The following is a 27,053-nucleotide window of genomic DNA, read 5'->3' as shown; positions in this document are numbered from 1 at the left end:
TACTGGCTGCCACAGAGGTTTCTGCTTCTGGATCAGAGCAGAGCTTGTGGTTTAGAAAGTGATCATCCAGAGAATAAATGGTTGTGTTGTGCTTTGGGAGGAGATGCTTCTTGGGCCCCTTATTTTCCCCCTGTGAGTGTAGGTGTATTCACACAAAGGAGATGTAAGAAAGAGTATGGTGGCAATGGTATTCTTCCAGACCCCTTTTATTTTCTTGTTTTCATTTTATTCCCTTCAAACACACACACACACACACACACACATACACACACACACGCACACACACACACATACACACAGCAGCGCCACCCCTTCTTTTTATTTTGCTATATATTGCATGCAGTCTCGTACCTTTCTGTAACCTCACAAGGTTAAAAAAAAACTTTTGTAGTGTTTTTGGGAGGGGTAGGGAGCTTAGTTGACAGCAGGAATTGTGCCTTGCTGCAGAAAGGCACTGAGATGGAGGCTTCTCACAGAGGTGTAAGATTTTTGATTAATTGAATTCAGCACTTACCAGTAAAGGATCACTGTCACTGACATGAACAGTTTAGGTAGTGTACGGTTATACTGTAAACCTGTAGTTTTAGATTGTAAAACTAAGGCTGTTTCACTATTGCATCGCTGGGTCTTTTGCCCTTCAAGGAGTTGATTGTACTCTTGTTTGAAAAGCCTTGCTTGCTCTGACTTTAATGCAATTTAATGAAAGGAATAAATATGTCAGTATTGTTGTTCACTGTAATAAAAAACAGTTTATTGTTGTTTATCTCATTATAAATCAATGGGGAAAATTATCCTAATCTGTTTCCTACATTTAAACCTAAAGATTACATTGTGTATTAAAACAGTTTCAGTGAAATTACTGAGGCCCAAGATTACCACCACTTCAGCATCTGTTGTTTTAACTACAGGTTGGTTTACCACCAATCTAAAGATGTTTTCTGTGGCTTGTATTGCTGAAAGCCACTTACTAATATTAAGCCGAAGGAAGATGAGATAGAGAACTAGATACTTAATTTTGGAGTTAATGGTTAAAAGCATGTGATCAGCATTAGCTGTTGAGAATTGCTGTTGTTAAACACTTCTTTACTGCTAACTTGCTGTGGCTAGAGAATGACAGTGCTTAGTATTTATTATCATGTTTGTTCTGAAAGCAGAGAAATGCCACTATTAGAGATTGCTTCTTGTTAATACCTGTGATTCATTGCAGAAATACTGTTTTGAAGTGACTTGGTGCTCCCTAGTGAATTTCTAGTAGTCATTTCCTATCTTGTAAAACAGGAGTGTATTAATGGTGTTTCCTTTATCCCCCCTCTGGCAAATGAACACTTGTCATAAAGCCCTGCTGAATCAGGATGCTGACCTCTTTTTGCATCAATTCCAATAATTATACCCTTTGAGAGGTGATTTCCTCCCTTAAACAGTGCCAAGAAAATGCAGCCCTCACCACTTCACGGGTTTTTATCTCTACAGCTGAAGAATTATGGACATTATGGTGCACAAGCTGTAATGTTAATGTTCATGTTTAACTATCTCTTATGGAAAAAATACGGATGTGACACACACTGAGCTTGGGAGTGCTGTTTTTGTGTGCTTGTGCATGCTTTTTTAATTATGCTGAGGACTTGAGTTTCACATTCAATGTTTAAAATGCACTTACGCAAGAGATGAAGTATCCTGTGGGAAAATAAATTGGCTTCTAACAGAAACACAGCTCACCTCCCTTCTTCCTTCCTCAAAAGGGGGAAAAGTAGCATGTTAGGAGCGCTTGCAAAGCTTGTTAATTAGACTCTTACAGGTTCCTCATAGATGAGAGTCCAGCTTCACGGCCGTTCTGTACATGCACCTACAAGTTGTCATCTCTCCTATAGCCCTACAATTGAGCACTTTATCTTCCATGGGAGCTATAACAAATCTTCGTCCATGAGAGCCAAAATTGCTGGGGGGGGGGGTGTGTGGGAAGGGGAAAGACAGCCTATAACAGACAATTCTTTGGCAATCTGCATGTGAGGAAAAATTTGTTTTTGGTTCCCCATGCACAGGGTTTCCTTATGTTTTATTAACTGGTGTAATTAAACTGTTCATAAATTTTTTTTCCCCTTTCTCTCTTTTTTTTTTTTTTTTTTTTTTTCTGGCGTGGTATATAAAGAAGGCCAAATGAGTGTAATGGTATTTGTCTTGTCTGTACCCTGGCATTTCTGGTCTTTGCAAAGCTTATCATCCTTGTTGTTGCTACAGAATGATTTAGGAGATTATTGGGTTTTTGCTGAGGTTCAGGCTCCTTTCCAGTGCAGGTTATAAGAGCTGTTGTGCAATTTAAACACTTTCTCCAAAGTTTGAGTAGGTGTAGCAGCAATAAAGTGATACGCTTTTCTCAGTGCAACCTAAAATAATTCCTTTGTTTTGATTGTTCAAAATTTGTCCTTTTAATTTTTGTTCCCATTTTACAAATACTCCATTCAACCCAGGAAAAAGCAAAGAAATTGTCTCTTAAGCCAAGGAGTGAAAAAGCTTTTGCATTTTTTTCCCTTTTCCTTTTGCAAGCTAAAGAATTAAGCAAAACACTGCAAGTCCATTCTTCTTGAGATGAAAAGCAAGACCTTTGAATGAAACCCCTCGTTCATACACCTGAAAGCAGTCAGGCATCTGATATGACTTCAGAATGACTGCTTAATTAGATTTAGAGTCATTTAATTAGACATAATGGTATTTTAACAGCCTACAGAATTACCCCATCCAGATTACACACTGGAGGTGTGTGCTCTGTGGGAAATGTATTTATGTGTATACAGTGTATGGGATTTTTGGAAGAAATGTACTTATGTTTGTCTTAAATGGCTGTCAGATAAATATAGGGTTGAACTAAACGACATGTTTACTTAGCACTAATTGCTGTTCCTGAATGTTACTTACCATTATACTTTGTGGAAGCATTCATATATATTCTACCAAAAGTGCACTGCATAGTTGCATTTTGAAATTCATCGTAGAGTGACCATCTAGAACATAGCAATGTGCCTCATAGTAACAATATGCCTTTCTTTTATGAGACAAATGAATCTCACTTTACTTATCAAGCTGTTTCTAGGGAGTGATGTGAAACATCAGTGACCCTGCATAACCTATTTGAATTTATGCTCCAGTCCTCATTTCAGTTATTTATTTATCTGGCTAGACTTGTAATTTTTTTTTCCCCCTTTTTTTCTAGGGTGGAGGGAGGAAGTTTACACAGCTGAACATCCTCTACTTTAAACTGTTCCTTCAGAAGGAATTTGTATAGCAGCTAAAACTTGCAAATGAGAGTGACTGGCTATTCCAGTGACCATACTCCAAAAGTAGAAATTTTAACATTGTTGTATAGATGCTTTTGCCCAGTCCAGATGTATGTTGCCCTCCTATAAAGTTTTTCTGCTGTGCTCTAGCAGAAAGCACATTGCTGTGCTACTTTAAGTGCTGTTGACGGTTACTTTTGTCTTGAATAGGCGATACATGTTATATTGAAGCTTTCAGTAAGAAACTCTTGCTAGGCACTGTGTCCCTCTTCCCCTGTGAGAGTTTGCAGCTTGTCTGCAATGTTAGTTATATATGTTTGTGCAACTGCTGCTTTTCTTCACTTGGAAAGGAAGGTGGAACGTGCCAAATTAAAAGAAGCTATGACTCCCAAGAATACACATAGAGTTTCCTATGCGGAAAAGTATAAAACAATTCTTCTATTGAAAACCTCTGTTCTTGCTCAGATGGTTCTATCTGCTATGTTGCATTGAACTGTCCCATGTGTGACATGCATGATTTAAGTATAATTTTGAATTTAGTTAATGGTCAGACTTGTACATACAATAGTGATGGTATTTCCGCTACCCAGCGCAACCCACAGTTGTAGGACAGCAAAGTTTTAATTAATGACTTTGCATACTTATTTTTGCTTTTCCCACTTTACAAAATAGCTGCCCTGATGATAATGTTAAAATGGGCAGTGGGCAGAGAAAGCTGCTTCAAGTGTGAACATGTCAGTGATCTAATTATGTCAAGAGGTAGCTAGTATAGCATGGTACACACTTGAGTTTTTGGTAAAGATTTGCTCTATTCTGTGATGTGACTTAGGCTTGCTTTTCAGTTTGGAGAAACAGAAAGTTTCCCTTAGCTATCTGTTAATCTTTTTTAGAGCTTGAGGGCTAAATCGGCAAAGGGTGGTACAGGTATGCAAATTCAATTCAGACTTGGCTGCCAGTGAACTGCATGGTATCAAGTTGGAATCTTATTTTTCTTTCTTTTTTGTTTAGATATTGAAGAAGGTTATAAAGCTGCTCAAAGTTTTGGAAAGTTGAATGTGATCAGCATGAAGAGCTTAAAAGCAAAGTTCAGGAAGAGTGACGTAAGTATTTCTGCCCAGCTTGACTGCTGGTTTTCACACTGGAAATAAGTTCTTCACTCCCACCTTGATAAGGTTGTAGATTAATGAATTACAGAGAAGAAACTTTTCCACGCACAAAGGCAACAGTATGGAGTAGCTGTTTCTATTCAGAGAGCAATTATCGGCTATGCAAACTTACAGTATTTTACTACCTTGCTCTCTATAACTGAATTATGCACATGTATGGGGTCTGCAAATCTTCTGTTAGATTGTGCTGGTGCCCAGATTTAAACTTTGTTCCAGGCATAGAGTTAAGCTTAGTATGGACTTTACTACCTAATTATATATCTGTTTGAGCATAATACCATTCTTATCAGTGTGGTGCTTGGGCACTTAGTGAAATGTCTCCTCGGGCTGTGGCAGGGTTTCTTTGTCAGCAAGAATACAGGAACCAGCTGTGCAATTAGGGCAGCTGTGGCTTATCAGTTCTAGTGCAACAGGAGAGGTGGATATGAGGCTTGAGGAGTGAGGACATAAATATGGAGGTCCTACACAAGACCCTTCAGAACTGCATTTAGAGAGACATTACATTGCACATCATATATTGCCTCTTGCTATAGTAGTATCAGTGGAGACCCAAGCTTCGCCTTGTGTAGTAAGTATACTTCCCTTGGAGTAGCAGAGCTGCTGTAGTCCAGTCCTATTCTTATGTTTCTTTTCCTGCCATTAGCCATTCCAGCTTTTTGTCATGCACTCATGTCTAATGCTTATTTGATAGTGCACTGACCAGTCAGTGAAAATAGGTGACTTTGGTTAACTAGCTTTCCAGATTTTGTGTGGGGTTTGTAATGAGTCTCCATGATCTGTGTGAAAGATTTAGCATTCCCTCGTTCATCCTAAATTTGTGTGCTGCTTTAAAAAGAAGAGATGTATTGTTTGTTATGGCCAGATTCCCACAGGATCCTAGAGCAGCCATGTTTGGTGAAGATGCTTTAGGTTTGAAAATGGAGCTTATTCAGATGTTTTGACATTAAGTAATAAAATTACACTTCGTAGTACAGGCTGTGCTTTCATGAACAGATGGTCTCATGGCACACCATTAGTGTGGGGTCTTCAGCTGGCTTGTGATGTACTTCAGTAGCTGTGAAGAAGGTAGAGATGCTGTTGAGGTGTAATCTGCAGATATTCTGGTTACTGCTTAGAAAAGTCTTCTGAGCTACAGGTTAGCATTTGGTGCAGCTACTGTATTCGCCTCCTAGCAGCAGCACTCCTTCAGTTTAGCAAGAGCCCTTTCTAAAAAGATTACCTCTATAAATGAGCTAAATATATCAACCAACCTTCAGGAACAGTGGGAAATACTTTTAACTACTCAAGCAGTGTTTGGCTTTTGTTAGTTGTCAGACTGAATCACCCATCAGCACAGTCTCTTGTGCCACTTCACAACAAATAAAAAATAATGTCACAAGTCTCTGGTGTCTCTTTTAACTGAATATGCCATTTGGTTTAGAGCTGCTAGAATTTTGTGGTCTAACCTTGTTGCTCCTGTTGCAACGAGTAGCAGCAATTGCTATTTTGGGTTCACCTACACCAGTAAAACTTTTTATAGGCATCTGCTTGAGTAATGAGAACGGTCCCTTGGCTAATATGTGAACACACTTGGTGTTATGGAAGTTAGGTGTGCCTGTGTGTTAGGATGACTTCATTCACGCTTTTATGGTAGTTGGCTGGGCTGCTACTCTAGAGCAAAGGGTAAATGACATGTGTGATGCAACTAGATCTTGCTGTAGCTAGTCCACCCACTGTTATAAATTGCACTGGTTCACTTATTCCTTACCTTCTCTTCCTTGATAACTCATGCCTCTCCCCAAAACCAAGTGGAGTCTGAAAGTAATTGCTGTTTTGATACTACTGCTGATAACTACTGCTGTCTACTGGCTGGAGACAAAGTCGACCACAAAGGATTTTTCAGATACCTAAAATTTAGATATGCAGCATTAAGAGCACAGCAGTCTAAATCCATGACAGTCTGGTTTCCTCAGTTTTGAAGCCAAACCTTAAGGGCATAATTCAAAACAGCCATCAGGAACTGTTCCATACTTTGTGCAAGATAAGCAAGGAAAATTATTCTTCAGTTTTCAGAAGCTGCCCTTAGCTATAGTTCATGAGGAGGAGGAAGAGGGGGTGGTTTTAATTGGAATTAGTTGTATTTGTATCTAAATTTATAAGGCTTTTGGACTGGGGATAAGTGTAAAGTCAGCAGGGATGGAGGGCCTGTTTTTCCCATCCCACCTCAATTGTGTTTCTGGAGGAAACCTTCTATGTCTTATTTTATAGAACTGAAAGTGTCTTGGGGAAAGGAACAGCACCTTTCTCTTTAAGCTCATTGGTAGCATAAAGAAATAGGAAGAAGCGAGTAGTAGGAATAAGTCTTCAAGGTGTGCGTGAGGAAAAGGAATTACACTAACACTGCTCCAGCAGTAAGGCTGTTAACTTAAAAACTGTATGCCAGAATGTAGGAAACTTCTCTGGTATATTAAAGCTCTCTAGGCTGTTCTGGAGTGGATGAATTGAAAGTGTGCACACCTGGCATTATTCATGAGTATGTCTCTATGTTCCTGCTGTAGGGCTTTGTTTTGGTGCTGTAGCTACACCAGTCTTGCAGCTTGCAAAAGAGATGTCCCTGCTCCCTCTTCTTTCATCTCTGCCCTTCTGGTTTGATAGGTATCTGACCCTGAAGTGAGCCAGTTTAGGAACATAAAGCGATGGAAACTTAACTGTGTGGGGTGAGTTTTAGCTGGTTAATTCTCTGCTCTGTCTCACTGTAGAGTCAGCCTTGAGAGGAATGGTGAGAGGAGCAGCAGCTGTTGTTTGGCTAAACTGCATTGTCAAATTGCACCCGGAGATTAGTGGCCTAAAGCACAGTGGTGGGTATGCCAGCCAAGTAGCTGCAGGAAGATCCAAGTAAATAAAGCTGCTAATTGTGATATTTAGCAGAACTGATATAGTCAAAAGCTGAGAGATTTGAATGTGATTCTTCTTAGATGGGAGAGTGACCCCTCACTTCATGGTTTTGCTGCTGAGCTCATCTGATTCTCTCTTTGCGTGTCCAGGCAGCTCCACTGACTTTTTCCTTGACACACTCGATCACTGTAAAATCCTTCCTGTGAGTGGCTGTTGCCATGTGAACATGTGTATTTGAGTGGAGGCATGAGATATATCACTGTTGTCACAAATGAGTATTGTCAAAGTGTGATGTGTAGTTACAGGAGGATGCTGGTGGAATAGAAATCTGTGGACAGGATGCCTAGGAGGGAGCAAATGCTGAGACTGGAAGCTAAGTAGTGGATGCGCAGACTTCAAGAGTCTGTAGGCAGAACAACAGGAATTGCACTTAGGTCTTGACAGAGCAACTAGTCCTGAGAAGCTGTATTTTCTCCACTCTTTCCTCACCTCTTTTTCCTCATTATCAAACCCCAAGCCTACTGTTAGTAACACCTAAAAGCTGACAACCTAAAAGCTGACAACCTAAAAGCATGGCCGTTTTAATTGTTGAAAAGACTATGCTACCTGTAACGCTTGGAAAAGTTGGTGTGGTATTATCAGGAACTCTCAGTTCAGAGCTTAAACTTCTTTATAGGCTTTGTAATTTATTCGCACCATAGAGAATGAATGCCTCTACCCAGTAAAACAGAAGTTTTTCACTGTTTCTGCTTGGAAAAGCAGAGTTTGAAATAATCCAATTAAAAGAAAGCCAGTGCTACTGATGTCTTACTAGGCCTCTTATTAATAATTTGAGATGGAATTGTTTTCTAAAGTAACTAGTCAGTTTGTGGCCTAACTTCAAAAGCATCTGCAGTCTTAAGCAGATGAGGGCAGAATGGTTTTTCGATAGTAAGCCTGTCTAAACATGTTTTGTCTACTTCTTAAATATGTCAAGATGCTCATTAACATTTTTAGGCACCTACACACATTTAAATACCTAGCTCTTTGATACTGAGATGTAGGAAAAGAGGTAATCTGTTTAGGTAGACTTGTTTTTAACTATGTTCTTGGTTGCTCTAGAAAAGGCATATTGTGTGAATGCTGTAGTGGGTTGGATTGTTTTCATTCTCTGACTTGCATCTGTAGGCAAAACCTGAACATTTTTAGGACCATTTTCTGTGAGTATTGAAGATCAGCTGAAAAACACGTCTTGCAATTTGACAACAGACCAATTTTCTTCTAATTGCTAGCTTGTTGACTGGACAATATGAAGCTTAGGATTGGGATTTATTTCCAAATATCTTCAATGCTAAATAATTAAAATAGTGGAGTGTCTTTTAAAATTTAAAATTGACTGTGTAGTTCTTCAGAAAAAATAGCTGTTGTCAGAAGCTGAGCCAAGAAGGGCTGGGATTTCCCAATGCTAATTGCCAGCTCTTAACTTCTGGTATTTCTGGAAATGCCTATTTATTATATTGTCATGTGGGAGCTGAAAAGTTTGCAGTTCTTATGAAAATTCCTGCTTTTTAGCCTGTGGTCTAGTTATTGTTCGATAAATCTCAAAGTGATGAGGCAGTTAGGTATGTTGTAGTGTAAAATCTCAGTCTTAATCTAGACACTATGCTAATTAAGGCTTGGCACTTCTTTTTAATGCTCAGTATTTTAAGTAGTAGGCTCCCATTCAACAGTTTTTAAAGTATAAAAAGCTACGTGGGGGTCTGGAATGGAAAGACTGCTGGGATACATTCCATTGAAATTGCTGTGTTCCATGTGCTCTGGACTAAATGTGTGGGAGAACAAAACTTGGGTGGGGCAACTTCAAAAATAATAAAGCAGGATCTCCTTTAAACAGGCCTTAAATTCTTTTATCCACTGAAAGCTACAATTAACCTAAAAAGGAGTATGGGACTATTGAAAATTCCACTATTTACTCTGTGTACATGTGCTACTTTCTTTCAGGATAACTATGGAAAAAAAGAATCCAAAACAAAACAAAAAACCAGTGCATATCCAGTGTTTAGTCTGCCTAAAAAGTTAAATAGCAATATTGTCTGACCTCTTCACCCAGTTACTTAGAAAATTAACTATTGAAACTTGCTTTTATTTAGGTGTCCTGCTTTTATTGAGTGTTGAATTAAATTGGCCTGAAACGCAGCATGATTGTAGCTTTCCCTCAGTTTACTGTGTTCTTCAGTAATCATTTTTGATTCCACTATACAATGTGTAGATTAAGACTTGATCTCTGTAATGTTCTCAATCCAACTCTTCTTGGGAAAGGAGGATTTATCCTTCTCTTCCTCTTGAAACAACTTCTATGGCCCTCCTTCCCTCCTTCCCTCCTTCCCTCCTTCCCTCCTTCCCTCCTTCCCTCCTTCCCTCCTTCCCTCCTTCCCTCCTTCCCTCCTTCCCTCCTTCCCTCCTTCCCTCCTTCCCTCCTTCCCTCCTTCCCTCCTTCCCTCCTTCCCTCCTTCCCTCCTTCCCTCCTTCCCTCCTTCCCTCCTTCCCTCCTTCCCTCCTTCCCTCCTTCCCTCCTTCCCTCCTTCCCTCCTTCCCTCCTTCCCTCCTTCCCTCCTTCCCTCCTTCCCTCCTTCCCTCCTTCCCTCCTTCCCTCCTTCCCTCCTTCCCTCCTTCCCTCCTTCCCTCCTTCCCGGCTTCTACCTTGCACCTCATTTTCTGTTCCAAAGCTGTTTGGCTTCATGCCTTCAGTTTTGGACAGCATAAGGCTCTGCTTTAGTCAGCTGGCTCTCCCAGCCAAAGCTTAAGTGCTTTGTGCAGAAAGAAGAAGAAACATGTTCTGAGTCTCTCCAGAAGGAAATAAGAGATCTGGTTACCTGGTATGTGGAGAAGGTCCAAGTACTCAGTGACTTTTTTGTCTCGGTCTTCACCCATGAGAGCTTCAGCCACACTGCCCAAGCTGCAGAACGCAAAGGCGGGGACTGGAGAACGAAGATCTGCAGGAGAAGATCTGGTTGAAGGAATCTGAGATGGTCTTGAATTTGATCTCCTGCAGCAGGAGGCTCTTCATTCTCCCATTCCCTGCCTTGTGGCTCTTGCCTGCTGGTCAGTTGTCTCTGAATGGGGAAGTGCATAGTGTATGAGGCTAGATGACTTTAAGGTATTCTAGAAACAATCTGCAACATCTCCAAATGGTTGGGACAGAAAGGGAAGGAAAGAGGTTAAATGACAACTGTGCTGTGTTGTTTGGAATTGTCGTAGATGAACCTGGGTTGGAATTGGCTTACTTTGAATAAATATACTTATTTCCTAAAACAGTATTATAGTCTGGAGTATAGCGGAGAACATCTTGGTTGTGTTCCCAGCCAGTCTTTGTCAGTCTAATAAAATGTCATCATCAGTAATAAATTCATGATCTTTTTAGTGCTAGTCCCATGTCTGTTAAGTGTGCTGTGTTCATCAACAGATTAGGACTACAACTGCCCATGATCAACCCAATCAATCAGTCTTACAGTCTAGTTGTATAGTATATGCAACACTATTAAGCACTGTGTTTGAAGTCAGAAGGTGCTTTGGGGATCACAAAGTCGACTAGGTTGGAAAAGACCTTTAGGATCATTGAGTCCAACCTCTACTCCCAGACTCCAAGTCCACCACCAAACCATGTCACTACAGGCCTCACCTGCATGGTTTGTCAGGACAACCTGCAGGGCTAACCTCACTCCCCCGCCTGCAGTTTCTCTGTCCTGTGGGTAGCACATGATGTTCATCCAGGCTCCGCTTTCCACACCTGTGTTTGTCCCAGAACCACTGCCCTAAGGAAATGTCAGACAGCTGCTGCACTGCTTTCCTTTTGACTGCCACCTCCACCCATGCTTGTGCCCCAAATTAGGTGAGGAATAATATCTCCCATTATTATTAGCCCTACAGTCATATTCTTACCAACACAGAATGACATAGGGCTAATGATTCTTCACTAAGTATAGGTTGGTGAAGTGTCTCCTTTTCCCAGGTGCTGCCTGCCCAGACCCGTCAGCTTAGTCATCCCAGACTTCTTGCTTGCTCGCCCTCTAGAGCTGGAGGCAAGGTTGGAGGCTGTGCGAAAGGAAGCATTGATTAGTCACTGGTTGGCCACAAACACAGGTCTGCCCTGGCAGCCAGAGTGGTGCCTGGCAAGCTGAACACTTTGCTTCTGTGTTCTGGTCATGTGAAGATGGCAAGTTTGGCTATCCTCATGTGATCCCTTATTAAAAGGAACATATGTAAAACACTTGCAGAGATGAAGAAGAACCCTCCCATTACAGAATTTTTTTAATGGGATTAAACCCTGTAGTGTTACAGGCAGCAGTATACAAAATCGTAGTAGGTAAGTGCATGAGAACCACAATGTGAAGCTAGCCAGTTTGTTGACAGTTCATTACTTAATCAAATACCAAAATCAAGCAGCATGAAGTGGGGGTGGGTAGGAAGAAGAAAGGCAAATTGGCATATACAAACTAGAAAAATTTAGTATTTTTAAATATTTTAGTAACAAGAAAGGAATCTTTATTGTGTAGAAACATGTTTTTTGTGTCCCTTTAACAGAGCACAAAAGTTCAAAGGCCTGAGTTTGGAACAGTTGGAAAAAAGCAATTGTAATTTTTTCATTTATTTGTTTATCTTTAGTAGGACTTAAATGCAAAGTAAAATAAATTACAAATATGATAAATAAGCAGTCTATGTGTCCTTACTGTGGTACACTATGTTCGCTCTTCCTTTTCTGCACTACTTGTGCCTAATCTGATTTAAAAAAAAAAATTAAAGTCTGTGCAGCTGTCAAAGTTGTCAGTTAAAACTCATGTAAAGGAGAGGATTTAATGAATGGTCCAGTCTTTGCGTTTGAAGACTGTTGTCTTGTGTTTACTAAGAAAAAGAACAATTTGCTTTGACTAGGTGCCTTAGTATTATCTAAATAATGTAACATCCATACATTTTATTTTATTGCAGATTTGAGCCTTTTCATCCTATGCTTTTATTTTGGGGGCCTGTGAATGATGTCTGCTGAGCAGACAGCAAATGTCAAGGAATTAATGAAGCTGAAACAGATGTATTTGCCTTATTCCAGCAATATTTTCTAGTCCTATTCTTCAGGTAAATGCCCAGCATTAGGAACATGTCATGCCCTTTTCTGCTCCCTTGCTTGCCACACTTGGATCTCCTTGAGGTTCATGCTGTGCATATTCTGAAGGTCTGTGAAGCTTAAGCGTAGAGGAGAATGAGGGTATCAGTGGCCATTCTTCCCAGGAAATACAATGGGGTGTTCAGGGAAAGTTGTCAAAGGTCAAGTTACTGAAGCACTGAGTGGAGCAGGCAGATGGAAGGAATGAGGCTGAAGAGGCCTTTCTTTATTGTAGTTGTACAAGAGAGTAGTTCTATTCATTTTGACACAGCTGTGAGGAGGTGCTTTCAGTTGGCTGATGACAGGTTTGCAGGCCAACATGAGGTTGATGGGTGATGTTCAGGCTTGACCACTTTGTGTTAGCTACAGTGATTAAGGGAGCGCTTAAAAACTGCAGGTCCGTGTAGAGAAAAACTCTATGCTGGAATGAATAGAAGTCTGAAAGCTAACCAAGTTTATTGCTAGTGAGAAAAAGCTCTAATACCACAGTGTCTGTCTTACTATTAGGACAGTTTTTATGCTATAGCTCAGTGGTACAATTGTTTTACAAACTGCTCAAGTTTTGTTAATAGATGATCTGACTCTAATGAACTTTTGAAATATTAGACTTTTAAATGTATCACTTCATTGAGAATTGATGCAAGGCTAATGCCTATAGTCATTCATACTTGACTGTAATTTGCTTGTGTAAATAGTCAAGACCTGACTTGCAAGGCTCTTAGCAACCTGCTATAGTTGACCCTCCTTTGGGCAGGGGAGATGGACTGGGCTGTTTTCCAAACCTGACCATTCTGTGATGCCGTGTAAAGATCAATAACACATCATGTAGGAAGCTTGCAGTCATGTTGAAAGGTACAAAGTGCTCTTGATAAATTAGAGGTATCTCATTCTAGGCTCTTGGCTGTCTGAAAACCTTGAGGCTTAGCCACATGGAAAGCTATGGTGTCCTTGCCCATATGCTAGTAGTATAGCTGCCTGGACTTGTGAGGTTATTCTGACATGTGAAAAACTACTTAATGAGCTATTTTTGCTATTTCTAGACCTAAACTATCTACAAGTAGCTGCAGCCTTAAGCTTATAAAAATACTCTTAACTTTGTGTTGGCAAAAGTTGGTGTGGTCAAATGTCTTAACTACAGCTGCATGATGTCTTTGTCTCTCAGACTTGCAGCTTGTATTCACAGGTACTGTACCACAATACTCTTCTTTTGTTGTATTTTTTTGATTTTACATAGACTTCTTACTTTACCTTGAAGTATTTTGAGGTAAGATCTTCTATCAGTGTTCTTCTGGTGTAATGCCTGACATTAGTGCTACTTTATACTATTTGGATTTTGAGAGGTCACATAGTACGGCCAGCAAAACATAATATGAAACTCAGTTTACTGCTCTACAGCTGTCTGAGGTGTCTCATTCCCCAGATATGCTACATGTGAATATCTCAGATGAAATATACAGTTAACTGTCCAGAACATTTGCATTGACTTGATGATGACGATAGAAGCAAAGGTGTTTTAATAACTTCGCAAGTAATGTGGTTACCTATGCATATGTATGTGTCTGACATACCTGTACCACTCCGTTCATGTCTGCATATTTCTTTTCTTTCATCTTTGCTTCTTTGCTGTGTGTGGTGGAAACCTCTTAGGAATCTTGTAAACTTGGGTAACCTGTCTGCGTATCCAGAGATTGAGACAGTGCTCTTTGAAGTCAGAAGAAAGACTTAAGTCTGCTTGACTGAGCTTTGAATCAAGAACCAAAACCAAAATGCTGGTTCTATGGAAGCATATGGTGAAGCCCCAGTGAGGCATGGATTTCACCTGAATTTAGCATAGAAATACATGTGGCTATTGAGTGTGCTCAGATTGGCAGGTTATCTAGCAGTAGCTTCTTTTTTAGGGTCTAGAGTGTGTTGGGGTTTTGTTGTGTTTCCTCCCCCTCCACCCCTTATTTTAGCTTGGGGGCATGTGATTGCTTATGACATGACATGATCCTGTTCAATAGGAACAGTGGCAATCCCTCAGTAGCCTTGCCCTTTTGCTGTGTATTTCAGGTGTAGAATTCATAAATGTACAGGGAAGCCTAAGTGAAATGCAACACTTGAAATGTAAGTGAACTCGGCTACCTTTCAGGAAGTGTGAGCTTGTGGAGTGTTAATCACTGTGCTGCTTGTGACTGGTTTTATTGCACACTGCAGTTGCAGAAGGATTGCTGCATTTTGAAAATACAGGAAGCTGTATCATGCACAAGAATCATTAAGGAAAGTTATATGGTAGGTCAGCAAGGAGAAGCTAGTGCACTGTCAGATTCGTATCTTCAGTTGCTTTGCCTTTGTTGCTTCTTGTCTACATGCACAAAATGGAGAAAGACTGTAGTTATGCAGTCTTGAAATGAAAATCTGCATACAGTCGTTTTAATGGGAGATGACAGGATTTGGTTGAGGACAGTGACTTGTGAATACAGGTATAGAAAATGTAAATGTGCACTTGATTTAGAGGTTGATTCTTAAATGCCTTTGTAATATCATAAAATCATAGCATGGTTTGGGTTGGAAAGGACCTGCAAAGGTCATCATGTCCAGCCCCCCTGCAGTGAGCAGGGCTGTGATAAGGCCTACCCAGAGCCTTCTCTTCTCCAGGCTGAACAACTCCAGCTATCTCAGCCTGTCTTTATAGGAGAGGTGCTCTGATCATGTTCGTGACCTCCTCTGGAAACACTCCAAGATGTTCATGTCCTTCTGTTGGGGAGCCCCGGGCCGGGCACAGGACTGCAGGTGGGGCTTCATGAGAGCAGAGCAGAGGAGCAGAATCACCTCCCCTGACCTGCTGGTCACGCTGCTGTTGTTGCAGTCCAGGATACAATTGGCCTTTCAGGACTGCAAGTGCACATTGCCAATTCATGTCCATCTTTTCATCCACCAACACCCCCAAGTCAGTCTCCATAGGGCTGCTCTCAGTCCCTTCATCTCCCAGGCTGTATTGATACCAGGGATTCCCTTGACCAAGGAGGTTCACGCGTGCCCACTTCTTGAGTTTGCGCAAGTCCCTCTGGACGGCATCCCATCCCTCAGGCATGCCAACAGCACCACTCAGCTTGGTGTCACCTGCAAGTTTGCTGAGGGTGCACTGAATCCCACTCTCTATTTTATTGATGAAGATGTTACGGTACAGGTCCCTGTACACACCCTCGGATGACACTACTTCTACTGATCTCCATCTGGACATTGAGCTGTTGACAACAAGTCTTTAAGTGTGACCTTCCAGCCAATTCGTTATTCACCAAATAGTCCACCAAATCCATCTCTCTCCAATTTAGAGACATAATGTTGTGGGGAACCATGTGTTGACCATGTTATTTCTATGTCTTTATTGGGGAAGAAGCTGGACACTTTAATTCTTCTGGCTGTGGCTAAGAGAACCTGAACAGTGTTTTATGTGCTTAGGCTTTATGTAGTTGCTCAAGAAAGACTGCAAGTTCCACCTACCTTGGAGTGTATTGACTGCATTTGCTGATACGGTAATAGCATACTTACAGGTGGGATTTTATGGATGCCTTTTTGCCCACCCACTTATGTTCCTGTCTTCTCTTAGTACAGACATCTGTTGCTGTATTTGTCTCACAGCTGTCTCCCATCATGTCTGTCAAGGTGTGATAAGTACAACAGTGGGTGTGCATCCTTACAGTTAATTTAGGATAGGTGTTGCAAACAGTGTGTGAGGCACTGTATGGCAAGAAGCTGCCCTAGGCTTTGCGTTGGGCAGCAGGGTTTGTTTTTTTTTTCCAGGAGTGAATACCACTTCTTAATGCATATGATGTTTGCTTGTAAACTTGAAGTTGCACAGGGTGTTTGGGTTTTGTTATTTGTAGTGTAGGTTCCTTGTTTGCAAGCCAGGTCTCGCTTCAGCTGGATTGCTCTACTGGTTATTTAGCATGTTGTGCTCTCAAGAGGAAGGTTGTGTTATCCATGTGTTTGTGCAGACCATCAGCTGAGATTAATGTCACAGCAAAAAATTCCTGAAAATTTCCTGTTGTGGTGCACTGCAGTTATCTCCATTTACTCCGATGATGGTAAGATGCATGAGGTCAGATGAAGGCTATATTTTTTTATGTTTATGAGTAATGTTGCTTTCCTTAGAGGATCATTTGAGGGAGAAGGTAATTTTTTATTATATATTGCTTGCTAAACTCTGACACAGTGAATGGGACATAGCATTGTGAGCAGTGTGTGGAGAAATGGCCACAGGTAAGTTTCTTCAGGCCTCTCTATCAGTTTCTGTTATATTGACTAGGACTTTCGGATAGCATATGGTGCGTTTTTTTCTCATTTTTAAATGTGGATGCTTGCTCAGTCATTATACATTAGGTGCTAAACACCAACCTTTATTATTTTTTTTCTTTTAACTTAGGCTAGATGGGGGAACATGGGACTGTCCTCTGGCCATAGAAGCTTGTTTCCAGGCTCTTCTTTTTCACTAAATCATTGCACAGTTTTGCACAAATGAGCAGTAAGGGCTGAATTTTCAGTCTCTAAAGTACATAGTATCTACTTTGTGTAGCTATGCAGTGTTGGCCAAGGGAAGGCACCAAGTCCAATCTGAGATTTTCTGATACGAAATGGAAGAACATTAAGTGTTCTTCAGGGACCAGGAAGGGGAGTTTAGTCATGTAACCAAAGGTACTTGGCATTTTTTAGTGTTTTCCTTCTGGTAGCAGAAGAATGTAGTTGTTCTGCCATGGTGTGTTTTTCTCAATCCCTACAAGGGAGTTTCCACGCCTGGAATTTAGATTTATAATTTTTTAATTCCCCTCCCCCCCCTTCCCTAATGTATCCTGATAAATTTAGATTAAGGTCAAGTCACTTTAATTTATTATCAGAATAATAAATTACCTGTTTCTGCAGTGATGTCTTGGGTTGTGTCTGTCTATAAGGTAACAGAAAGAAGTCTGCCATCTAGAAATTACATATAAGTGTTCCTTCCCGCTCTTCTGCAATGGCAATTCTTGCTCTCTTTCCCTTCTCCTGTCTCCTGTTTAATGCTCACAGGTTTAATGACTGTATTCAAAGCAGAATTCTAATTTTCTTAGATTTACGTTTCTGGTTTTAACATGGATAGTTTTTCTGATTTTCTTAATTGGTGTGTAATTACCTATATAGTGCTTAGTAGCTTCAGCTTTGTAAATGTAGGATTGTTTTGACTTTCTGTACATACAGCAAACACAATTACAAAATTACATCTTTTGACTTAAGAAAAACAATTATTTTTAAGTAGCTTGTACATCCACTGAAGGTGGCTGTAAACAAACAGTACAGTCTCATTTAGAGAGAGGGGAATGGATAAATGGATACTGTAAATCTTGCCACTGGAATTGACTTAATCTCCTAGTTAAACAGCATGAGAACTCCCAAGCTAATGCAGTAAAGGAAATGTTAGAAGACTGAAAGAAGTGCTCAAACCTTGATCTTTCATACAAGCTTCTTCAATCTTTTGCAGGGGCTTGTTATCCCACTTTCACATCTAAAGTAGGGGAGAGGTATGTAAGAATATTTATATGGGGTAATTGTGGTGAATAGAAGAATAATTCTGCACTGTTCGAATACTGTGGGAATATGGGGGCTGTGTAAATTCTCTTAAGGAGAGACAAGCAGCTTTTACCATGCCCAGATTAACTTCATTCTCAGCTCTACATAGCTGGAGACTCCTCAGACTGTTCTGACCTTGGTATGTCTGCTGGCTGTTGCTGTAAACTTCTGTCTCTTGAGTTTCCTGCTGTTTAAAATCTGTGGGTAGTTAGCTGAGGTGCTGCTGTTGCACACTGCTGGAGATCTGACTGTCCTTGCTGGGCACTTGATTTTGTCTCAGGTGTGCATAATAGGACTTGGATGAGGTTTGCATGGATGCTTCCATCAGTAAGATTCAGAGGGATCATTTTTAAATATGGAAGCCACAAATGGCCCTGATGATAGTCTCTTTCTCTGAAAAAGAAGATAGTCTTTTCTGAAAAGTAGAGACCTATGTTCCTGGTGACAAGTTGCTCAGGACCCTGTAGGACCAGATCTTTTCCTTTTTAATAGCTCAGTTCTTTTCAGTAGGATTGTGCCCAGTTTTCATCAGTGCATGATCACAGTCTGACCTCTTTCTCCTTTGTTTCCAGTGTGTGTGTGGGATTTTGGATGAATTGTCATTTTTCACACACAGCTGAAATGCATCTTCTTTTCAAATATGCTTGAGTAATCCATAGTGATTAAGCAAAACAAGTAGGAAAAAATGTGATTTTGCTATATGCCATGATTGTAATGACCCCCTCTTTGAAATAAATCAGTTGTTTGTCAGAAGACTCATGTCTGCATAAGCACCGGGCATTGCTGCAGACAGGAAGTGGCCTAGTCTGTTGACCTTGTCTCCCAGGGAAAATCAAAGCTCTCATTAAATTAAGGAGAAAAAACCCAAACAACCCAACTTGCCTTAGTGGAAGACAAAGGGAATAATATGTGTAACTTTTTTTAGTTTATGAATGTGCAATCTGATATTTAAACTGCTTTTAAAAGCTCTTTTAATGCAGCTAAAAAGAGTGAGGTCAGATGTATTTTCTTAGGGCTATATTACACTCCATAAGGGTGAACAGGAAATGGTTTAAAGGGATGCCAAGAAACTCCTATTCCCTAACCAATTCCCTTCTTTCAACCAGCTTTATTTTACATTGCATGCTTCATCTGTTGTGAGCATTTCTGGGTTGAGAATAGGGGAAGGTTTCAGTGTGTTAAGTTACATCATCCAAGTTCCTTTGCCTGCAATTGAAAGAAGAAAATGACTGGACTTAAAATACAACTGTACACAGACCAGGTGTGGGGAAACTGAGATTTTGTTACGTGCATCTCTGATCTGTTAGAAGTGGTGGGCGTACTGCCTTATTAACATTAGAAATGGTGATAGTTTAATGTCACAGGAATATTCGTTATGATTTCCAATTGTTATCACTGTTTTCAGGAATTTACAATTTAAATTTATGCAGTACAATCTCCATTTATTAACTTCATTCCATGGATTCTAATTTCTCTGTTTCTCCATTTTTCCTCAAAGCAGCCTTTTTTTTTTCTTTCTTTTATAAGTCTCCTGCTGCAAATGGAAGTAAATATAGAAAATTGAAAAAAACCCCAAACAACTTTAATATTGCCAAATCTATTCTCTTACTAGCTTACAAAAAAAAAAAAAAAAAAAAAGAGAACAAAAAAACCCCAAACTGAGATTTCTTTGAAGTGTTTCTGTAGAGTACACTCACTGAAATCTCTTTCTCTGTCCTTGTTTTGCTTGTCACCCTGAATATCCAGTTAAGAAATACAAAGGAGCATCTCCTTGTAGGAAAGATTAATTGAAAGTAGATATTCCAAAGAGCCACACAGGGAATAGCTTGCTTTCTGGAGGCTCAATGACCTGTACACAGCATGGTCCTGGACCTCCTGGTGTTCGTAAGTGAGGCAGGTCCCTGCCTCTGTGGGAAAGGTTACCTGCTAGAGCAAGTCACCTCTTTCTGAAGCTCTGAACAGATGTAACACCTGACATCTAGTCTAAAAGCCCATAAATCTTTTCATACCTTTTCAATGCGGCTGTTACTAGTGATGTGATGGTTGCAACTATTGGCTGGTTAGTAGGGCAAATCTTGCAAGTGTTTGCTGGTTTTGCCAGACTGCTGCCACAATGAACGTGTAAAGCTAAACCAGAAGTGTACTAAATTTCTTCATAGCGTGTGATAGTCTTGTCTCTTCATGAGTAATTTCAAACACATACATGTAAGTTCCAAAACTAACCTACTGCTTATCTTTAAATATCCTTAGTCACATTAGGCATCATTCTGTGCTCTTTCAAACTTGGATATCAACCCAAGATGTCTAAAGTATGACAAAACTAGATAAGTTGACTAGTAGTGTTGGTACACATTCAGGAGTTTAAACTTACTGATTTTTGGCTCCCGTCATATCCAGAAGACACAGTTGTCTTCCGTAGCTTTTGAGCATAATGATTTGGCTTTCCAGGGTTCAGCAGCTCTGCTGACTGCCTAGTTTAGGTGATCTCTTACAAATGTGTTTTCAGAAGTCAGAAATGTTTGCACAACAGTAATTATTAAAGAGTGCTAGGAGTTCTGGTTATGAAATCCAACACCTATAACAATAATTAACACTGAATGGTTGGATGGAAGGCATATAGTATGCTAAGAATCTACAATTAGGACTGAGTGCTTGCTACATGATGTCAAAACCTTGGTTGTTAAATACTGCAGTTCATTAAGCATGTGGGCAGGACCTTACAATGAAATTAGAGGGTCTTCTCCAGTTTTTCTGAACTTGTAATTGTAGACTTAATAAATTTTTTTATGCAGTTAATCCTTATCAAACATGTGATTTGTTGCAGCTTTGAATTGTAAGGAGAGGAGATTCAGAATTATTGAACTTCTGGTGTCACTTCCCTCTCTCCCCCTGCATTTCTGGTCAGTTTTCTGTTTGTTCCTGGGCTGTTTTGGTAATGGAAGATATTAAGAGAGGAGGCAGCCTACTGTTTTTCTTTTTGCTTCAGGACTACTCTGGCAAAGTTGGCTTGAATCTTTAACACTGCTTGCCTCCTGCAGAGGTGGGGAGGGCACTTCAGTCTCTCTTTGTGGGAAAAGGGTTGGGACATCTGAGATTGTCTACCACTGCTGAGCCCTGGAGAAAAGTTCTTGGTTGGAAGCAAAACAAACAAAAAACAAAACAAAGGAAAAGAAAATATGTGTATTGACATGAAGCCTGAGTTATATTTGAAATAGAAAAATAAGAGCTTGCACTGACATGAATCATCATCCATGTTCTGTTCCTTGTTTTCTCTTTAGCTGATGGTGGGTGGAGTTCTGAAGTATTTCAAGCTAAACTAACTTCAGAAGACACTGACTTGGGAGAGAGTTGCTGTTAGCCTGGGCTTCCATTGTCCTACTGCAGCTTTGAGGATGTTTTTGGCATTTCTTCATGTGGCTTTTTCACACTGCCCTTGAGACATTGCGCTTACCAATAGATCTTAGTTGTTGTTACTGCTATAATGAAAAGCATCATTGCAAAGCTGGGTCTCCCTCCCTCTTTCCATATCCCTTTGCCATTCCCAGCAAGCTTATGGTGTATCTGTACCGCAGAAAGCTAGTATGGGGCCAGGATCTTGTAATGCTTAGTGCTGTTATTTTTATTCGCTTTTCTTGCCTTGCAGTTTGAGAGGTTCTTCTCTTATAAAGTTTCATTTTAAAATGAAAGCCACATTTCTCTTTCACATCATACCTAAAAGAGATAATAGTGCTTGTTTGTGGAGCAGTGGGTAAACATAATTTGCGCTTTGCATGCTTGCTGAACATTAATAAATGCCCATCACCCGAGCTGATGAAAGACACGTTATCTGTTTCTGGCAAGAATTATATTGCACCTAATTAAGCCCAACTTAAAACATAGCATTTCATAAGCAAAGTTAATTACAATATTGTTAGTCTTTGTTACAATAAAGCCTAATGGTGGGGAAAATCAGCAGTTGATGCTGATTTGTGTTCTCTTACTTAATGCTTAACCATGTCAGTCTCTTAATACGTAAGCTTGCCAGACCTGCCATGCACCACAGTTGCTGAGAAGAACATAATTTCAGCTGATGGGAATGACAGGAGAGAATCTTATTTCCAGAATTGGAAGGCAGTGTAGTGTTCATGCAGTTCTGCATCTTCAATGACTCGATAGAGAGAGAGTTTTTAAGGGAGTTAACCAACTGACTTTTTATTTGCAAGATGATGGGGTGGAGCTGCTGTGGTTGGTGCTAAAAGTCCCAAACATTCTTTTTGCAATCTTCCTTAACTTCCTATTTCATCCCGCAATTTAAATCTCCTTTCCTAATCAAAAGTCTCCCTGATTTGTGTTGTAAATATCACTACATACTCTGTAAAAGTTGTAGGAAAATAGTGACCCTGTCAAGAAACATCATATGAATATTTTGCAATGTTTCTTGAGATTGGGAAGAGTCATTCTTAGATTTCTTAGGTTTCACCAGGTCCTTTGAGCAGCAGAACTAGTGAGGCCTCCTTGCATGTTTTTTTTGCGTGCTCCTTCTCCACCTTATCACAGGTCTTCCCACTCTGGTCTTCAGTGTTTGCTGTTTCTGCTCTTTCTCTGATGTATGTGTAGAGGCAACTCTCCCATGTCCCATGTGCCTTCTGGGCATCGGGCAGTGTCTGCTGGGGCTGTTCCAAATTGCTAAAGCAAGTAAGTGCAGTTAGCTGTTTGGCATTTGACAGATCAAACAAAACAGCTAAGCTCATGCTGCAGCATTTGGTGGAAGCACTGTGTTATTCTTGTCAACATAATCACTGTTTTTCATGAAACTTGCATGAGCTTATTTATCTTGGAGACTGCTTCCTAGCTTTCACTAATCTTAGAGTAGGTGTACTGGTGTACAGTGATTGCATAAACTTCTTGTTGGGGGTGGGGCGGGGGTTAGGGAAGGAACTGACACCAAATTAAAAGTTATTTCTGAAGAAATAGTTCTGGAACAAGAACAGGACCCTCAGACCTGTATTGCTGAGATTGCTAAAACTAGCCTTACCACAGGCTGTAGGTTTCTCTGACACTTGGTCACGAAAACCAGTAGTGCTAACAGAAAGCTACCAGCTGGGACCAGTTTTTAAAGCTGACAATTTATATTCAAGAATAGGGATGTGTTTTCTGCTTATGCTAAGTAAACATATTAGAGGATTCAATTCAACTCTGTGAAATAGATGAAACATTAAAAGTAGTGTTGCATTGAACTTGTTTAATAAAGCTACTTTACATGGCTGTTCTGGACACTGTCTTTATTTTGGCAAGCATCTGGCTACACTTACAATTTGAGGATAATTAAGGGTAGATAGTTTTTTCTGGTGCTTTCTGCAGTGACGCTTTCAACCGCGACTGGAGCCCTGAAATGTTAGGATCACTCGAAGTCTGTGTGTATCTAACTGCACAGTTTCACATATAATAAAGAGATCTCAGTCTTCTGCTACATTGCAGCATTTTTTTTCTCTCTGCCTGACACAGTACATGTTTTGTTTATGTCTGCCCAAAGAGTACAGACATATTCTGTCACTGTAATTGTTTTGAAAACTGAAGTGGTACTTCTTGCATCCTATTTCTTGCTATTTTTACACTGTTGATGCAGACAACAGATGATTAGAGGGTATTTTTTTCATTATCATAATCATGCGTCATTGTATGGTGTATATTTTTCTGCTTCACCTTTCAGAGATGGCGATTACTGACTTATGTCTGAAGACGCAAGTATCTCACATTATGCATTGATCCGGGTGGCTTTCAGGAATGCTGTCTACCTGGTACCTACTCTGTCCAGGCTGCTGCCTCCTCCAGCCTGTCAGAGCAGCAGAGATTTTAGGGGAAAAAAAATGTACTGAGGTGCCTTGTTTCAGGAGACTTTGCCTTAAACCAGGCAGTTACATGCTTACATGCAAATTGCATGTTCTACATAGGCAATATGTACAGCATTCTTGCTAGGTTCCTCAAGAGCTGCTTACAAGACCCTGTTACCTGAACAAGTGAATGTCAAGATGTGGTACAAGTCTATCAGAATGATTTCTGCATCTTAAGACAAGTGAGGGATGGACAAATCTGCAACATGAGTTTACTCTTCTGTGAGAATTAACTGTTTGTGGTCGCGTTTCCCATCCCTTGGTGTCCTATCCATCTTCTGAGAAGACCAGCAGGCAAGGTGCTCTAGTACAGGGTACTGGCATTGATAATGTACAGATGTAGTGACTTTCATAATCTTTCCTCTTAAGCACACACATGATTCAATTTTGCACAATTAAGTGCAAAAAATTGTTCAGTGTAGGTGAACCAAAACAGTTGTGGGACTAACTGCAAAAAGATTTTGCCCTTTCTTTGTAGGGAGGCACTGGGACTTATAGCAAAATTCATCAAACCATGATCTGCATGGCTCTGAGGAATAGAATACATAGTTGTGATACCATGTCATTTGAGCTGTACTGTTTCTACTTGTGGTGTTTCAATAGTGCAGTTGTTTTTTGAGCCTGGGATGCTCTCTGGAATGATACAGAGCATGTGACTGCACATTGAGTCATCTGTACAGTATAAAGGCAGGAGCAGGAAAGTACATTCTAAAACAAATCTTGAAAATTTGCATTCAGTGGTAAAAACAGGACTTTGCAATGCTGCCATTTGTAAAGCACAAGCAGTCAGTGACCTCTTAGTTAGAATACTTGAATGCCTGATGCAGGATGCTATAAAAACTTTATGGCACACAGGTTTTTTTTCTTCATTACTGGAAGTTGGGTTTGCAAGGAAAAGCTCTGGTTCCCATTTTCATCTGAAATATGAACTCTGCTTTACATTCCTGACCCGTAACAGAGCTATTCCAAAGACATGCTTTTTCTCCACCAAAGCAGCATGTGTTGAATTATAATGGCCCATCCTGCAATGCAGACATTTTAATTTTCAACAGGCATGGATGTCTGCAAGGGGGTGAAAGTTCAGGGTGAGGGGGAAGGCTAACTCAGAAAATGTGAACAGAAATATGCTCCTTTCCCAACCCCCTGTTCTTTAAAGCAGTCTCATTAAAAAAAAAAAAAAAAAAAGAAAAAAAAATTAAACCAGAAAGAATTTTAAAATGATTTTTATCTTAAGAAGAACTTGATGCCTGTCTGAGGTTTTGGAATGCGAGCAATGAATTAAAAGCCATCTTATGTTTGTGTACAACTTCACAGTATTTAGATGGTGGGGAAAAAATAAACCTTTGTCTGAAGGCTAAAAAAAGATCTGTAATTATGTATAATGGGCAAAGAAAACTGGCTGTCTTACTTAGCTGCTTAGCCTCAACATTTTGGCCTAGAGTAAGGGGAGCTTTCTGCAATCAGTGCTTTCCATTGAAAACACTGAAATTCTTCACGCCTTGTAAAGCATGTTGTCTGCAAGTTGTGTGCATGTTGTTGAGCTGTTTAATTTCGGCTCCTGCTGTATCTGTTGCTCACTACTCATCTGGCTCCATTCCAAGAAGATGCTGAGTTGTTTGCCAAATGGAGTATGAAGTTCTTGCTGGTGCAGTCTAGTTGCAGCTTTCTGTAGCTTAGGGATTGGGCAGCCTAAGAGGTAGCTGCTGTAGTAATAAAGGTACAAATGCTGTACTTCTGAAAAACATTTGAGTGGAGAGTTTGAGGGGGAAGTTGTGTGTGAGTAGCTGAAGAGCTTAGATTGTGGTGGTGGATTGACTGTTGTAGAGTTCTAGAAACGTCTACTTGACTTCCTCAAAGAAGAGGAGCATCAATTTTTTTTTGCAAAAGCATATCCACATTGATATACATCTTACTAGAATAATGCTGTGTCATTAGAACAGTAGACATGGCATGTATTACTTCTTGTACATCCTTAGGCAGTCTTACGAGGCAGGCAGGTGTTATGTATACTAACATAATAGGGGACGCATCTCGGTTGAAAGGATCTATAAGTTTCTGTTTGACAACAGGACTTAGAGGAAGGCTGTGGAGCTCTTATTTTGTATTTTAATACTTATTTTGTATTTTAATTGGTATTAGTGTTTGTGTCTGTTCAGCAGGAATGCTGAAAAGAGAGGAGTTTGTAAAATCAGTGCAATAAATGTTAATCAAATGATGCTTATGTCTCCCTAAACAGCCTGTAGCTTCTGTTGACCTTGTTACTCTGGCTTATTGATTATCCCTGAAACGTACAGGGATTCATGTACCTTAATATTGTGTGAAATTTGTACTCAGTCTCCCTGTAGCAGTTTCACAATCCATATGCGGAAGTGTGTGCTTTATCTTTTTTCTGGTTAATTGAGTAGTTACAAGTTTTCCTTTACTCTTGTCTGTGCTTGTAGAGTGACTGCGAGTGAATGTTTTGGAAAGAAATAATCTTTTTACCTTTTTGAAGACTACCTGTGGCTGATCCAGCTGTATGGAATACATTTAAATACAGACGCTATAGCTAAGTCTAGTTAGTGTGGAACAGGTTGCCATGATAACGTGCTCCATCCTCCCACATAAGCAGTTGAGGAAACTGGAATGCTTTAACCATGCAAATCAGATATAATTATACTCTCTGAGTGGATTCTTTGCCTTTTTTTGCTGTTGGTGCAAGAAACGCCCATTTGTGCTGTCTGCAGAAATGGAACAAAAGTATTCTTCAGTACTGTGCTTCATCATAGATTTGTTGAGCTCCTTTTTCATAGCTCTTTGCAGTTCTCATGTGACTGTGTTTATTTGCAGGGCTCCACAGTGTATTTTCCAGGTACGAATGATTGCAGGCTCAGTTTAGAAGGAGCAATTTCAAGATGAGTCTGCAGCTCTACTTTTTTAAAAATAAACATGAGTATTTGTTGCAGCAGACATCACTAAATACCAGCTCTTTCTCTGTCCCAGAGATTATATTAAAGCAATGAAATAATTGGTATATTTTCTACATTTGGTGCAGAGAAAGCCTACTTGGATGAATGTTTTCAGTACGATACATACTTGTTAACTGTATAAACCCTAACAAAAGCAAGCAAACAGGAAAAAGGCCATTGTGTGTAGCAGTGTCATGGTTTAAACTCAGTCA

The 27,053-nt window shown here is 40.1% G+C and overlaps 1 protein-coding gene across 4 annotated transcripts in view; it reads left to right on the top strand.

The window, feature by feature from the left end:
* Positions 1 to 27,053, top strand: part of RAI14 (retinoic acid induced 14) — an 89,325-nt gene that overhangs the window by 5,346 nt on the left and 56,926 nt on the right. For all 4 annotated transcript variants that reach the window (XM_065662448.1, XM_065662449.1, XM_065662447.1 and 1 more), the window contains exon 2: positions 4,278 to 4,369. In XM_065662448.1, the coding sequence (XP_065518520.1) occupies positions 4,334 to 4,369 (36 nt within the window). In that variant the 5' untranslated portion in view covers positions 4,278 to 4,333. The remainder of the gene's footprint in view (positions 1 to 4,277; positions 4,370 to 27,053) is intronic.

This window comes from Lathamus discolor, chromosome Z (genome assembly GCF_037157495.1).
Source record: "Lathamus discolor isolate bLatDis1 chromosome Z, bLatDis1.hap1, whole genome shotgun sequence".
In the NCBI taxonomy this organism is placed as follows: Eukaryota; Metazoa; Chordata; class Aves; order Psittaciformes; family Psittacidae; genus Lathamus; species Lathamus discolor.
The sequence above is the reverse complement of the archived record's forward strand: the minus strand, read 5'-3'. Positions and strand labels throughout refer to the sequence as shown.